General features: G+C 31.8%; 1 protein-coding gene across 1 annotated transcript in view; it reads left to right on the top strand.

The window, feature by feature from the left end:
- The first annotated feature begins 5,260 nt into the window (after positions 1-5,260).
- Positions 5,261-17,936, top strand: part of LOC114326275 (dynein intermediate chain 3, ciliary-like) — a 75,432-nt gene continuing 62,756 nt past the window's right edge. The window contains exons 1-2 of the mRNA XM_028274583.2: positions 5,261-5,464; positions 9,165-9,378. Of these exons, the coding sequence (XP_028130384.1) occupies positions 5,334-5,464; positions 9,165-9,378 (345 nt within the window). The 5' untranslated portion in view covers positions 5,261-5,333. The remainder of the gene's footprint in view (positions 5,465-9,164; positions 9,379-17,936) is intronic.

A 17,936-nucleotide genomic window follows, 5' to 3' on the forward strand; every position in this document is an offset into this window, starting at 1 on the left:
TTGTGATATTTTGCTAGTTTTAGGTCTCTATGCTTTTATCTATTTTGTGATATTTTTCTATTTTTTAAGCTTCCTTATACCTATATCAGTGAACTTGCATGAAACCGTCCAGTAGCAATCTCGTATTGCTTCATAATTTTATATACAAAATTATTTGTGTATTGAATGTGTTATTTCATTAATATTCAGACGTTGAAAAAATATGCCAACAAGAATGAAAAGAACTATGGTCTGGGCTGATTATCGGAGAATAGGCCATTTTTGGGAAAAGTTATTTACCAGCAATTTTATTGCTGGAATCGAATCTTATGATTTTATATATTAATAATATAGGTATGCAAAGTCCGCAGATAGTGTGCTACTTTTTTTATAAACAAAATGGCGCCCAAAAATCGTGTTTTTTTCAATTTTTGCTCTATAACTCCAAAGATTTTAACTTTACACCAAAAACACTCAAATAAAAATTCACCGCAATTAAATTCTGCATAGAGACGTGTTTTTTCCGATTTACTTCGACGAAAACTTTCCCCTGAAAAAGCGGGTTTTTCCAACAAAATCTTTAATTTTCAACTAAACTTTTAGATAAGTAATTGTTAATCAATAATTAAATAACTTGGTAATGTAAAAGCCCTTTTCGTATAGATTATAATTCCAGAAGCCGATGGAAATTGAGTGAACAGTTTAGCAACAATTGAATTGTTAATTAAAAATTTACGGTCGCTATAATAACAATAATTATGACGCATAAGAATAACTATGGTTTTTTCATAAAAAGACACTATACCTATTTAATGTACTTTACAGAATTGAAATTGGACTATTTAAGCGGCCTCAGGAATATTTTAAAATTATAAAGAATTTTTTGGCTTATAAATTAAATTGTAAAAACGGTATTCGAACAACAGCGACAGGACGCTTCTTTTAAAAGAAAAAAACGTTTAATTATGATAAGTAGTTTCTGAGATATAACCGGTCAAAGTTGACCGGAATTTACGGAAAGATATAAACAATAGGATCATAATATTTCAACCATCACCTTTTTATTTTTGTCCTCTTTCTCCACACCAATTTTCATATCCTTAAAATACTCATAACATATATTATTATAATAAAAACTATCGATAATACGTGTGAAAATTGCCAAAAATAGCAAAATTCCAATCAAAAATTAAGTTGGAGAAAATGTAACCCTCAAAGTTCAAAATCGGTATACGTTAAAAAAATGCATTTTCTCGGCTTCTCATGGAGCAATTTCCTTTATTCTTTTTTTATTCCCAAGTAACTCGAGTAGAGCCATCGAACTAACGCATTATTAAATGTCAAACTTGCTTTTGTTTTGTTATAATAAATTAATTTATTTATTAGAACACAAAATTTTAATTTGTTTAAATAAAAATGGTTTAAATAATTATACAGCTTTCAAATGAGAATATTTATGTTTTTAACTTTAAAAGGTACACTTGTAGTAAGTTTATCTAAAAAAAAAGCCTACAACTGGAAAAAAGTATGTAGTTTTCTGTTCTTATAAATAAATTAATCTATTATAACAAAACAAAAGCAAGTCTGACATTTAATAATACGTTAGTTCGATGGCTCTACTCGAGTTATTAGGGAACAAAAAAAGAATGAAGGAAATTGCTTCATGGGAAGCCGAGAAAATGCATTTTTTTAACGTATACCGATTTTGAACTTTGAGGGTTACATTTTCTCCAACTTAATTTTTGATTGGAATTTTGCTATTTTTGGCAATTTTCACACGTATTATCGATAGTTTTTATTATAATAATATATGTTATGAGTATTTTAAAAATATGAAAATTGGTGTGGAGAAAGAGGACAAAAATAAAAAGGTGATGGTTTAAAAATTATGATCCTATTGTTTATATATTTGCCGTAAATTCCGGTCAACTTTGACCGGTTGTATCTCAGGAACCACTCGTCATAATTAAACGTTTTTTCTTTTAAAAGAAACGTCCTGTCGCTGTTTTTGGAATACCGTTTCACAATTTAATTTAGTTTAATATTTCCCGAGATATTCTATTTGTTTATAAGCCAAAAAATTGTTTATAATTTTAAAATATTCCTGAGGCCGCTTAAATAGTCCAATTTCAATTCTGTAAAGTACATTAAATAGGTATAGTGTCTATTTATCAAAAAATCATAGTTATTCTTATGCATCATAATTATTGTCGTTATTATAGTGACCGTAAATTTTTAATTAACAATTCAATTGTTGCTAAACTGTTCATTCAATTTCCATCGGCTTCTGGAAGTATAATCTATACGAAAAGGGGTTTTACATTACCAAGTTATTTAATTATTGATTAACAATTACTTATCTAAAAGTTTAGTTGAAAATTAAAGATTTTGTTGGAAAAACCAGCTATTTCCGGGGAAAGTTTTCGTCGAGGTAAATCGGAAAAAACACGTCTCTATGCAGAATTTAATTGCGGTGAATTTTTATTTGAGTGTTTTTGGTGTAAAGTTAAAATCTTTGGAGTTATAGAGCAAAAATTGAAAAAAACACGATTTTCGGGCGTCATTTTGTTTATAAAAAAAGTAGCACACTATCTGCGGACTTTGCATACCTATATTATTAATACATACAATAATAAGATTCGATTCCAGCAATAAAATTGCGGGTCAATAACTTTTCCTTGTATTTTGCTAATTAGCCCAGAGTACTACTATATTTTATTTATTTGTTTGTTTATCGATAATTTCACAGTTCTAGTTAAGACATATCTCTGTTATTCCAAAAATGATTCTTTTATTGTAACGTCTTTATTTTATGTTTTTTCCCTCTAATGACTAACTTTCTACAATTATTTGAGAATGACTTTATGTACTAGAATAACCTATCTATACAATCTCCATTATGTTTTTTAGGTTAATGTTTTTTAAATCAGCATTCTGTTAATTAGATAATAAATTATCCGTATCCTATTCGATCCCAAATTTTTCAAGGTTATTTCAAAATTAAGGTAGGCAAGATAGGCAAAATGCCTTCACTCCCAGAATTCAATTTTTAAGTTCTGTGCGATTAAAAAAATAAGACAACGCAATCTCAGTACTCCACTTCCTCTCTTACCACCCAAAAACGTTATTTTTTATTATTTTTTCGGTAGGTATCAATAATTTTCAAAAAATTCACACGCATAGTTGCTTTACAAATTAAAAAAAAAAAATATTTTTTCTTGACGTGGCTGCAGTTCTAATTTTTTTATTTAGTGTATTTTAACAAAAAATATATTTCTGTGTAATCTATTTCAGTCTTCTGTAAGGTAAGTCACCTTTAAAAATCTGAAAAACTGGTTTTATTAGGCTTTTTGAGGATTTTTCCCATTTTATAGACTTCCAAATAGATCAAATCAAGGTTTTGTGAGCTTTTGCGGAGTTAATAATATTTTTTGAGATCGACACAACCTTAATCAAGGCGCCTTCAATTCATATTAAAAAAATATATGAAAAATAATATTTTCAGGCCTCAAAGACGCAAATCAACCATGGTTTATGTGAAACATGAAGTTTCAAGGGTTCTTCGGGTGGTTTTTACTGGATTTACCTAACTTTTGGTGGTATTTATGTACGTCCAATTATTATTCTTAAAAATAATTCCTCATGCTTGTAGTCAAATTCCGTGTTACACGCTTCTTAATAGTGTTTAAATGTTATGAAACATGAAAAAAAAAACAGCAAAAACAGAAAAACATTTGAAAACCGGGTGTTTCGCATATTTCAAGAAATCTCTAGCTTATCTGAAAATGGGAAATACATTGTTTTATGTTATGTTATAGTATATTTTTGAAGACATACTGTTTAATGATGTACAAAAGTAAAAACCCCGAATAACTGACAGATCGGGGTTTTCGCATAAATTATGGTTGTATTTGCTTCTTTGAAGCTTGAAAATGTTCTCTTCCGTATATTTTTCGAATATAAATTGGAGATGTATTGATTCGAGTTGTATCGATCTCAAAAAATATCTCCATAAAAATCCCGAACAATATGTTTTTGTGGGTAAAAAACCTTGACTTGATCTACTATGTTGATCCCTATAAAATGGTGAAAATAAAAAATAGACCTGCAGCTATCTCAAAAAAGGTAAAAAATGCATTTTTAGGTTATGTACACTCAACCTACCTCAAATATAAATAGTTTTATCGAAGTCTCAATTATGCGTGTGAATTTTTTGAAATTCTTAAATTGATTGCAAAAAAAAAAGAATAAATAAAAACAAAAAATTTACGTTTTTGCTGGTAGGTGAAGAAGAACATCGGGGTGAATGTAAAATAATTGAAGACACTGGAAAAATTACCCCCTCTTTGATTAAATCTTGACCCGTCGCTGAGTTTTTCAAAAATGTTTCCTCCGTTTCGTTTTCGTTCGGACCTGTATATAACTAACTGTGAACTAACTTACATGCTTAATTTTAGCCTCTCTAATTTTTTTTTTAGATAATTTTCAATCATTATAATATCTTCTACATGCCAAATATTGAGTATAAAGACACCATGAACCATTTTCACGATGTATATATTTTTAAATGAATAATATTTACATTGATCTCTAATTAACATATTGTTAAAACAAGAAATATAAGATGGATACAATTTTAAAATATATGAAAGCCCTGCTTATTTGTCAAAAGTAAGAACAAATGTCCGTTTTAGTGTAATTTTTATAACTTATAGAAGGGTGAACATGATCTACTTATTATTTTAGATATTATTTTAAATAGGTGAAGCGAAAACATTATTTATGCATGTATTAAGTATAAAATACAACGTTTTAAAACATGGTTGTATTATTTGGTGAAATTCATATAATCTGCATTTTAGGAAAAACTACACGAAGTGTTAAATTCAAGAAAAGAGCGTGAAATCACAGTAAATATGAGCAAACAAACAGGAAACTATTGTAATATTCAAGGATATTACAAAAGCATTTGACACAGCATAGTTACGACATTATCAGATCATTAGCGCATAAACAGACTAATCACTCTGCAAGCCAATCCTGAATTACGCTGATGTCATTAGTAGGCTATTGATTATGTTCAAAATAAGAGAGCTAAAAGGAACTACAACGTTAACGGGATTTTATTGTCTCATATGGTCAACGGACCTCTAAATTTGAAAAAACAGCGGAGTGCTACCATTTAAATGGGTGCGTTTTTGAGAAAGGGGTGAATTAGTCACTAGTATGCAGGCCAAAAGTGTATAAATAAGAAGAAGTGTACTGGTATCCACGGTACCTATATTATAATTTGACATAAACAAAACTTGACCTTTTAGTAAATATTTGACTATTTGCAATTTAGAAAAGAAATCATGGATGTATCATTTCCATACCAGAAGAAACGAAGTGAATTTGGAAGACAATGCCTATTTTCAGACAGAGGACCTGAATTAATAGACAACTTTCCTTCAATTAGGAAATTATATAAAGAATTTGTGCTAAAGTAAAATATTAATATTATTTAACAACGACAACGCTTAAGGTCCAAAACAGACGAAACACTCTCTACAGTGCTACTCTGTGGATCCACAAAGTAGCTTCCAATGATTACCCTTAAACTCTTATGCAAATTAAACGTGCCATTCCAGATAGTCTAAGAGCTAGTGAACCCTCCGAGTAACGGTCTTCCTGTAAGGCTATAAATTTGTATAGTGATAATTCATAGCACATCAAGGCTAAAAGGCTAAAAACCATGACCTGGCAGGCATCAGCCCTGCACGTGCATCTACCAGGTGAATCGAAAAGTGCATAGTTTAGCGGGTAAAATAAACTTTCTCCTGTAAAGTTTAAAATTTAAGTATGCGTTTGAGTAAGTCATTTAGAAGAAATGTGTATAATGACAGGCGATTCTGAACAGCATAAGACCTTGCTAGGCGAGGGGAAAGATTAGGGGTTTTTCCTAAAATTATTTTTTTTGCATCGAACAAAGTTTTTTTTTTAGGTTTTTTGAATCAATCCAAACAGAAAAGGTCTTCAGTGAATTTTCTCTTAGGTTAATAGTTTTTGACATATATAAGCGATTAAAAATTTCAAAATTGCTAAATCCGCCATTTTTAACCCTGAATCGGACATTTAACTAAAAGTTTCAACGTTGCCAAAGGTAGGTAGATATTCTTTAAACATCGATTGATGAAATCCCGAAGGGTATTTTGCAATACAATATCGAAAATCCCTTTGTTTTTTAATTGCTAATCAAGCGGGCGCGACACTGTAGTGTAAGTGAGGACGTTTGAGTTTGCATAAATTCATTATCTCGAGAATGGGCCAATTTAAAGAGAAATCCTCAGACAGGTCGATTTTTATTTTTAAATTAAGCCTTTTTTGCGTATATATAATACTAGTGACGTCATCCGTCTGGACGAGATGACGTAATCGATGATTTTTTTAAATGAGAGTATGGGTTGTGTGATAGCTCATTTGAAAGGCTTTTTAATTCTCTATTCAGTAATATAAGCATTAACATAATTAACGAAGTACGAAAACTCAAAGAAGTACCACAAAATGTATATATTAAAAGGCCATACAAGGACGCGTTTCGGCTCTTCGCGAGCCATCATCATCTTAAAAATACAGGAACAAAGACCAAGGACCGACCAGACCAGGAAGGAGAAAGAATCCAATAGTTTACATTATCTATGGTTCTATAGACTTCATTATTATATCTTTTATAAGGTATATAGACATTATGTTGTAATTTGAATATAAAAATTTAAGAAATTCTTGTAAGACCTTCACGTTGGGAGGAACCAACTTGCGAACAGATCAGGTGTCTACTCTTTAAGTTTTCGTACTTCGTTACCTCGAGACAACATTTGAGAATGGATACTTCTCTTCATATTAACATAATTATTTATACAGGGTGCACAATTTTTTTTTATTAAATTAATTTACACAAAAAGAAGAAAAAATTTTTTGTACACCCTGTATAAATAATTATGTTAACGTTTATATTACTGAATAGAGAATTAAAATAACCTTTCAAATGAGCTATCACACGACCCCTACTCCCATTCAAAAAAATCACCGATTAGGTACGTCATCACGCCCAGATGGATGACGTCACTAGTATTATATATTATGCCAAAACGTCCTAATTTAAAAATAAAAATCGACCTGTCTGAGGATTTCTCTTCAAATTTGACCATTATCGAGATAATGAATTTATGCAAACTCAAACGTCCTCACTTATACTACAGTGTTGCGCCCGGTTGATTAGCAATTAAAAAACAAAGGGGATTTCGATATTGTATTGCAAAAAACTCTTCGGGATTTCATCAATCGATGTTTAAAGAATATCTACCTACCTTGGCAACATTGAAATTTTTAGTTAAATGTCCGATTCAGGGTTAAAAATGGCCGATTTCGCAATTTTTTAATTTTTAATCGCTTATACATATGTCACCTAAGAGAAAATTCACTCAAGAACTTTTCTGTTTGGAATGATTCAAAAAACCTAAAAAAACTTTGTTCGATGCAAAAAAAATAATTTTATGAAAAACCCCTAATCTTTCCCCTCGCCTGGCAAGGTCTTATGTTGTTCAGAATCGCCTGTCATTGTACACATTTCTTCTAAGTGACTTACTCAAACACATTATACTCAAATTTAAACTTTACAGGAGAAAGTTTACTTTACCCCCTAAACTATGCACTTTTCGATTCACCTGGTAGATGCACGCGCAAGGCTGATGCCTGCCAGGTCATGGTTTTTAGCCTTTTAGCCTTGGTGTGCTATGAATTATCACTATTCGCAAAATTAAATTCCAACAGAGGGCGCTCAAAATTTCAAAGATGGACGACAAATCTAGGAAAACAATTCATTTTGTCATTTGAATTCACAGTTCTAAAACGTTAAATTAAAATCATTTACAGGAGTGTTTTGCCAAAGTAACCACTAAGTTTTGCAACTAAGACATCTTATAAGTTAAAGTCGACTCAAAATTATGTTTAATCTGTATGCATTCATTAAAATTTGATGGTAACTACTGATTTGTTTTTACCTTTTTTTCATAAAAAAATCTGGCCCCCCCATAATCACACAGCGTTCTAAAAATTATTAATCTATCTTAGGATTTTTAATTTTGTATTTAATTTAATTAATAGGTGCACTACAGTTTATTTTACACCAACAGATAACAATTTTTAATTAAATAAAAACTGGAAACTTGGAAACTAAGTAAATGTTCTGTAAATTACGAGGTGGTCGGGATATTTTCCATAACAATGTACATTCTATGTACAGAATATAATTTACTACATTTTATTTATTTATTTAATTTTGCAGTCGCTTAAACATTAAAAAATACTACGTTTAATCCAAACGTTAAATTAATAAAATGTGTGATTTGGCATTGGTTAATTTAGGTAATTACGTAGAGTATAATAGGGATGAATATTGAGGAACACTGCAATAGTTTTTTTAAGTCGAAATTATTGTTAATTACAACATAAACTGATCGCAAATATGTACACAAATTAATGGCAAAGTCAATGTTTTCCTTGAGTTGATGCTTTTCAAATTAGCCACCAGGCGTCGCCCACTTTGCGGTTCCTCGCCAATACAAATCTTTAGCCTTACAGGAAGACCGTTACTCGGAGGGTTCACTAGCTCTTAGACTAAGGCCCACTTGCTCATTCGGAGTTCAACTCTAGTTCAGCACCATAACCGAGTTCAAGGCATGAAGTGCCGTTGTATGTGGTATGCACTTCATGCCTTGAACTCGGTAATGGCGCTGAACTGGAGTTGAACTCCGAATGAGCAAGCGGACCTAAGACGAGCGACAGTGCCAAGCCACTATCGCCGATCCTCACTGTTAATGGCGTCCATTACAAAATCACTGGCGCTACAAAATCGCCTGTCTAAGCCTACGGCCAGACGAGCGACAATTACAGCGCTGTGAGAGCAGAAAAATGAAGCTCAAAAATGGGTCCTACAGTGAGTATCGTGGATCGCTGCAGCGATATTTACAGCGCTGTCTGGGCAGCTACTAAACTTACTGTAGGACCCATTTTTATAGCTTAATTTTACTGTTATTACAACTGTTTAATTGTCGCTCGTCTGGTCGTAGGGTAAGCCACTTTGTAACTCCACTTAGTAGCGCTGAAGAGTGGCTCGTCTGTTTCTGCTGTAACTTTTGCTATTACAGAGATCCTGTGACGCGCTACCAACAATGCGCTCCGGTACAAGCGGAACATTATTTGAATACTATGAGAGCAGAATTTGCAAATGTCAGTGTCAATCATGTTGAAGGAGGATGGCCCAAAGACGTTAATATCGCAGATGAAGAACAAACTAAGAGATATCGGCGTAAAATTGAAAAAGATGAACAATTTTACAATATTATGATGAACTTATTTAAAGTAAGAATAACCATATTCTGGTGTGTCTTCTATAGACTAAGAGCCGCTATAGGTGAAATTTGCCAATCATTTTAGGCACGATAAGACCCTATAACTTAAAAAAGTGGATCCTAACGCTTTGGCCACATGGGCGATTTTATACGGCGCTATAATTTACGGCGCCCATTGGTTTGACTACCACCTCCACCAATTTTAGATGAAATCATTTCATCTAAAATTGGTGGAGGAATCTAAATCATCTAAAATCATTTCATCTAAAATTGGTGGAGGTGGTAGTCAAACCAATGGGCGCCGTAAAAAATCGCCCGTGTGGCCAAAGCCTAAAAGAAAACGTATGAACACTGTACCGTCCCTTTTTAGTGGCACATGCATCGACAGTGGCGCATCAAACTTTCCACTTAGGGACGGGATAAATAAATTAAAAGATATCCTTCCTCACCCCCAAAATAATTTTTTTATTTTTTTAAGTTCTATTTAAGTTCTACGTGATTAAAAAATAAGACTTAATTTTAACCCACCACCCCATTCCCCCTTTCCCCACCACCAAAAACTTCATTTTTCGTTTTTTTTAGGTGATATGCAATCAATTTTAAAATTTCAAAAAATTTACACGCATAGTCGAGTCTGTTAAAAAAAATGTCTATTTTTATAGACCCCTAGGATGAGTGTACATAATTTCAAAAAAAATTTATTTTTGAAAAAATCATATAACTTTTTTTGGATATGGCTGCAGATCTATTTTTTTTAATCTTGTGTATTTTACCAAACACTATATTTATAATTTTTTTCAGATTTTTCCGTAAGGTTCACCACCTTCAAAACCTCAAAAAACTGTGTTTTAGGGGGTTCGAACGTGTTTCTCCCGTTTTTAAATGTTCTAAAGGACTCAGTTATTTTAATTTATATAAAGCCTATAAACAAACATTGATTTTATCTATTTTGAAGTCTATAAAATAGGAAAAATCCACCAAAAAGCCCACCAAAAAACAGTTTTTTGGATTTTTGAAGGTGGTCCAGCTTAGGAAAAAATCTGAAAAAAATTAGAAATATAGGTCTGATAAAATACACAAAATTAAAAATAATATATATCTTCAGCCGTACCCAAAAAAAGTTATAAGATTTTTCGAAAATAAAAATTAAAATAACTTTTTGAGGTTATGTACAGTTAACCTAGGGGTCTATAAAAATGACAGTTTTTTTATAACAGTCTCGAACTATGCGTACAAATTTGTTGAAATTTTAAAATTGATTGTACCTATCCCACCTTAATAAAAATAAAAACGAAAATTCCACACCTGTAATTTTGAACCAATCAAAATACGTTATTTTGACAAATCACCATGGCAACGGAGGTATTTTATCGGAAATTTTTTGCTCGTGGGGTACCCAACAGCGAATTATAGTGGAAATTTTTTGACGTTTACTCAAAACTTATGTAAAATTGAAGAATATACTATTTTCTATCTTGAAATGGTATTCCCATGCAACTACAATGAGTAGAAATTACGAATTTGAAAGCCTAAATAATTGCTGACAAAGCTATGGCGCGCTATTAATCTGTTCATGCAGCTTTGGATTTTCAAATGCAAATTTGGTGTGGAATTTTCTTACCGAATACCACGCGAAGTCAAATTAATATCCGGAAATTTTTTTTTGATCATGAATATTTTTAGAAAATTTCCCTCGTCTGCGACTCGGGAAATTTTCAAAGTATTCATGATCTCAAAAAAATTTCCGGAAATAATTTGACCTCTAGTGGTATTACTAGTGAAAATTGAAGTTTTTGATGTGGTGACAGGGGGAAGGGGGTGGTGGGTTAAAATTACACTAAGTCTTATTTTTTAATCACGTAGAACTTAAAAAATGAAAAAAAAATAATTCTGGGAGTGAGGAAGGGTACCTTTTAATTTATCTATTTATATCGTCCATAAATATGTGGAAAGTTTGATGCGCCACTGTCGACGCATATACCACTAAAAAGTGACGGCACTGTGTTCATACGTGTTCTTTTAGGTTCTACTATTGAAGTTATAGACTCTTATCGTGCCTAAAATGATTAGCAAATTTCACCTATACCGGCTGTTAGTCTACCTACTACCTTTTCATTTAAACTTAACAATGTATGATTAAGGTGGTAAGGTATGATTAAGGTATTCTACATTGATGTCATTGATTAAGGCTCTTCTTAATCTTCTTTCCAAAATTATCTTGCATTAACCTTCGGATGACCAAGCGGGGGGAAATTGTGACCCCAGCGTATGTTTTTCTTTAATAAATTCAAAAGTATTTTCACTTTTTAACTCATTATTTTTTTATTTGACTTTAATATCATCCTAGATATCCTCATATTTTGAAATAAAAGAAATTCCCTATATTTTACGAATAAAAAATATATTCTGAAGTTGATGTTTAGTAAAATACCGTCTATTATGTGTAATTCCAAGTAGTTTTACGCTAATGACGTCGACTTTGCAAAGTAACAAGACACTTACTCAACATACAACCTACACATGGCACTAATACTCATGTTGTGACTGGCTGAATGACATAAAGTCCATGCCATAAAAAAAATAAAAAAAAAACTTCATTTTTTTGTTAAATGTCATTTTTGACATTTTTGACCTGGGGTCATTTTCCCCTCCTTGGTCATCCGTGTAACAAAAAGAGGTTGGTCATCGGAAGGTTAATAAAACCCGTCTTTTTAGCACGTATAGTCATTATATTACTTTTATTCTACGCTGTTTTTGGTTCTTTTCGCAACTATAGTTTAAAATAATATATTATGGAACCCTTCTATAGTAAAAACCAGAGTTAGAATGCAGTGTTCCAAATGATGCTCGTGCTAATCTAGTCGTTCTTTTTATTTCATCTCTTTGATTGTTTCTGTTCAGCTTTATTATCTGTCCTAGGTATATGTTTTCTGCCACCTGCTCTAATTTATACTGTTTGGTTTGACTACTATTTCTAATTGTGTGGTCGGCGTACAAAAGCAGACAAGTCAATTTTTGCGAAATTTTTTTATTTATTAAAATCAACTAAAAAAAAAATTATCTACCACTGGAATAAAACAGACAAGTCAAATGGTATACCTGTGGTTCCATATCAAATAGTAGTGATCTTTTCCATACTTCCAATTTTATTCGTTTTAGAGATGAACTCAACCAATCAAGTACTTTTATCTGGTTTAGATCGGCGTGTGCCTAACCAAAACATTTGACTTAACTGATTAGGTACATTTGTGGATTTATCCAGTTACCTATCAGTGAAATGCTCACTAGCGTAGAGACTGACGAAGTCAAGAAAAAAGAATAGCATGTAAATGATTCATTTAATTTGTATTTTGGGTATTGATTACATTGTGTTTCTTACGTTTCTTATCTCTTTCAATGTTTTGGTTAATACAGTGAACTCCTCCTTGAACGGACAGTAGTCGTTCCGCGTAAAGTGTCCGTTTAAAGGAGGTGTCTGTTGAAGAGAAAAAAATATGTTAACTTACATGGATGTATGTGTATATAAAAAGGGATACTAATTTAATATTACATAACACAAGTTGTGGATGACCACGCAGCATTGTCTGTGAACATTGATTATTGAACTTTTCGACTTTCTCTCTGCATTCTTCTATCAAAATATCATATTGGTACAAAATAGAATTGTGATCCTATCTTTAGAAGCCCAATGCACCTTTCTCCTTTTAGGGTATAAGTTTTCTTGGGTAATGCTCTAAACTGGCGGTTCTCAACCTTTTTGAGTAATGTACCACCTACAGTTATTTTTATTATTTTTGGTACCACCTATATTTTTAAATTGTATTATCAATACTTACTAAGTACTACTATTTTAATTTTTTTCTGTGTTTTGTGTACAACCGCCAATAATGATATGTACCACCAGTGGTACATGTACCACAGTTTGAGAACCTCTGCTCTAAACTCTAAAAAATAATCCCGTCCCATCTGCGCTAATAATGTCATGCGGAGAATACCTACATAGTGTCAATAAAATGATCAGTTTTTCCTTCCAGTTAAAAACTACTAATAAATCTACAGCAGCTTTTTCGCCACATACAGATTTGAAGGAAATATTGTGTCGTTTACAAAATTTCTCGAGCCATCCACAAGAAGCTTTCATATCAACGCTTAGTTAACTTGCAACTTCTAATGCCTTTTCTTGAATAATTTTACCAGAAACAAGAATATTTTTAGAGCGCAAATATTTTCACAAAACCAAACGAAAACAATTATTTATAGGTCTAATGCAGTACTATGGGTTTTCAAAAATTTTCTTTTCGCTTCTAGGTTTCCGTTCTCAGAAATCTGATTGATTAAACCACTTTTATGTTTAAAAATTTGACTGGCTTGATAGTCTAAGAGCTAGTGAACCCTCCGACTAACGGTCGTCCTGTAAGGCTATAAATTTTTCTAGTGATAATTCATAGCACACCAAGGCTAAAAACCATGACCTGGCAGGCATCAGCGGTGCACGTGTATCTACCAAGTGAATCGAAAAGTGCAAATTTAGGGGGTAAAATAAACTTTCTCCTGTAAGGTTTAAATTTAAGTATGTGTTTGAGTAAGTCACTTAGAAGAAATGTGTACAATGACAGGCGATTCTGAAGAGCATAAGACCTTGCCAGGCGAGGGGAAATATTAGGGGTTTTTCCTAAAATTATTCTTTTTGCATCGAACAATTTTTTTAGGTTTTTTGAATCATTCCAAACAGAAAAGGTCTTTAGTGATTTTTCTCTTAAGTTAATAGTTTTTGTTATATAAGCGATTAAAAATTTTGAAAATTGCGAAATCGGCCATTTTTAACCCTAAATCGGACATTTATCTAAAAATTTTAATGTTGCCAAGGTACGTAGATATTCTTTAAACATTGATTGATGAAATCCCGAACAGTTTTTTGCAATAAAATATCGAAAACCCCTTTGTTTTTTTTTTATTGGTAATCAAGCGGGCGCAACACTAGTATAAGTGAGGACGTTTGAGTTTGCATAAATTCATTATCTCGAGAATGGGCAAATTTAAAGAGAAATCCTCAGACAGGTCAATTTTTATTTTTGAATTAGGACTTTTTGGCATATATATAATACTAGCGACGTCATCCATCTGGGCGTGATGACGTAATCGATGATTTTTTCAAATAAGAGTAGGGATTGTGTGATAGCTCATTTGAAAGGTTATTTAATTCTCTATTCAGTAATATAAACATTAACATAGTTATTTATACAGGGTGTACAAAAAAATTTTTCTTCTATTTGTCAAATTTAATCAAAGTTATTCTGAAGCTATTTTCTTGTGGCATTTTTATAATCAAGTATATTCAAATGGGAAATAAGCCACAATTTTACCTAAAAATGATTTTATTAACGTTTCGACGCCCAAGTCGGGTGTCGTTGTCATTTTTAGGTAAAATTGTGGCTTATTTCCCATTTGAATATACTTGATTATAATCAAAGTTAATTTAATAAAACATATTTTTTGTACACCCTGTATAAATAGTTATATTAATGTTTATATTAGTGAATAGAGAATTAAATAACCTTTCAAATGAGCTATCACACAACCCCTACTCTCATTTAAAAAAATCATCGATTACGTCATCACGCTCAGATGGATGACGTCACTAGTATTATATATATTCCAAAAAGTCTTAATTTAAAAATAAAAATCGACCTGTCTGAGGATTTCTCTTGAAATTTGCCCATTCTCGAGATAATGAATTTATGCCAACTCAAACGTCCTCACTTATACTACAGTGTCGCGCCCGCTTGATTAGCAATTAAAAAACAAAGGCGTTTCCGATATTGTATTACAAATAACTCTTTGGAATTTCATCAATCAACGTTTAAAGAATATCTACCAACCTTGGCAACTTTGAAATTTTTAGATAAATGTCCGATTTAGGGTTAAAAATGGCCGATTTCGCAATTTTCAAAATTTTCAATCGTTTATATAACAAAAACTATTAACTTAAGAGAAAAATCACTAAAGACCTTTTCTGTTTAGAATGATTAAAAAAACTTAAAAAAATGTGTTCGATGCAAAAAGAATAATTTTAGGAAAAACCCCTAATCTTTCCCCTCGCCTGGCAAGGTATTATGCTCAAACACATACTTAAATTTAAACCTTACAGGAGAAAGTTTATTTTAGCCCCTAAATTTGCACTTTTCGATTCACTTGGTAGATACACGTGCACCGCTGATGCCTGCCAGGTCATGGTTTTTAGCCTTGGTGTGCTATGAATTATCACTAGCAAAATTTCTACATAGCCTTACAGGACGACCGTTAGTCGGAGGGTTCACTAGCTCTTAGACTATGAGGCTTTCCAATTCCAAAATTTTCAGCTAACTGTCTAACACTTAACTTATGCTTTTCTCCATAACGAACCACATCGACTTTTTCTTTCAAACTTAAAAAATCTAAAACTAGACACAAAATTTATTATGAAATTTAATCCGAAAATACAATTTTTAAGAAAACACTCACAAAAATACAACGACGTCTATTGGATATGCTTAATTAGACATTGCGGTTAAAATTCTTAAATCCTTGCTCCAGTCAAAACACAATTAACCATTTCCTGGTGACGCATTTCTTTCACCGACCAACAAAAACATTAGATTTTTATTACTTATGTAGTGTTGACAACGTGAACAGTATCAAATATCAGGTCGTGGACATCTGTATTGATTTGAAATAATAAATGTATTATACAGGGTGTCCGGAAAGATTGGTCATAAAATATACCATAGATTCTGGAGTCAAAAATATGTTGATTGAACCTAACTTACCTTAGTACAAATGTGCACGTAAAAAGATTTATAGCCCTTTAAAGTTACAAAATAAAAATCTTTTTTTTCCAATATTTCGAAAACTATTAGAGATTTTTTATTGAAAATAGGTACGTGGCATTCTTATAGCAGAAGAATCTTAACAAAAAATTATAGTGAAATTTGTGCACCCCATAAAAATTTGATGAGGTTTTGTTCCCTTAAACCCCTCCCAAACTTTTGTGTACGTTCCAATTAAATTATTATTGTGATACTAATAGTTAGACACAATATTTTTAAAACTTTTTTACCTCTTAGTCTTTTTTCGATAAACCAGTTGTTTTTATCGAGATGCGGCTTCTTTTTTATTATGTTTACATAAAAATTGTATGGGGCTTTCGTTCCTTTAAACCCCCCAAATCTTTGTGTACGTTCCAATTAAACTTTTATTGCGGTACCATTAGTTAAACACAGTGTTTTTAAAACTTTTTTGCCTCTTAGTATATTTTCATATTATAAAAATGTAAATTATAGATTTTTCAGATTATTACCAGGTCTCTATAATCGTACTTAACCATATACAAATAGGTGGTGGATTTGACAAATATTTAAAATATCTCGATAAAAACTGGCTTTTCGAGAAAGTACTTAGAGGAAAAAAAGTTTTAAAAATACTGTGTTTAACTAATAATACTTTAAGAATAATTTAATACGAACATACACAAAAGTTTAGGGGGGTTTAATGGGTGCACAAATTTCACTATAATTTTTTGTTAAGATGTTCCTGTCATAAGAATGCCACACGTCTATTTTCAATAAAAAATCTCTTATAGTTTTCGAAATATTGAAAAAAAATTATTTTCATTTTGTAACTTCAACTATAACTTTCAACATATTTTTGACTCCAGAATCTGTGGTATAATTTACGACCAATCTTTTCGGGACACCCTGTATACACATAGTTTTATATTGTAAAATATTTGGAAAAAAATGTTAATTTTTTTCATTTACTGTCCGCATTTACACATCATTTACTGTCCGCGTCCGTTGTTGGGAGTATCCGTCGAAGGGAGTTAAAGGGTACAGGTTCATATATGGCCGAATAATTTTTGTTTTAAAAATCGTCCGTATAGAGGAGGTGTCCGGCGAAGAGAGGTGTCCGTTAAGAGAGAGTTTGCTGTAATATACTGTGTATAATGTGTAGTAAGCACATTTCATCAAAATATTCATTAAAAGCTAAATACTTACACAAAATTAATACCTATTAGATGTTCTGTTTAAAAGTAACGACTTAAAAATGAAATTTTTAACAGGGCAGGGCAGGGGAAACTATGTGTAGACCTCTCAACAAAAACACTTTTAGAGGAGTGAAGTGATATTTTTTATTTTAATAAATGTAGATATGCTTTTTGTTGTACATTTAATGTAATTTTATTGTTCTGAAAGAGACTCATATCCTATCCAAATTTATTCATAGGAATTTAAAAAGCTTAACCTTGGATTTAAAAAGCCAAAAGTTGATACATGTTTTACCTGCAATAAATTTGTTATGCAATTAGAGATTTGTACAAATGGCCAGAACGAAAAACTCTCTTCAGATCCCAAGTCCCACCAAATAGAAGCTGACCAAATGTATGATGAAAACGGAGAGATACAAAAACTGCCAAAACTGTTCCACATTTAAGGACATACACTTTCGACCTATAACAGGTGCTTACCAACTCAGATCTAAAATCATCGGTTGCATTTTATAAGATACAGCTGTGGACGTTTAATTTGATGG

Source organism: Diabrotica virgifera, chromosome 8 (genome assembly GCF_917563875.1).
Source record: "Diabrotica virgifera virgifera chromosome 8, PGI_DIABVI_V3a".
NCBI classification, from domain to species: Eukaryota; Metazoa; Arthropoda; class Insecta; order Coleoptera; family Chrysomelidae; genus Diabrotica; species Diabrotica virgifera.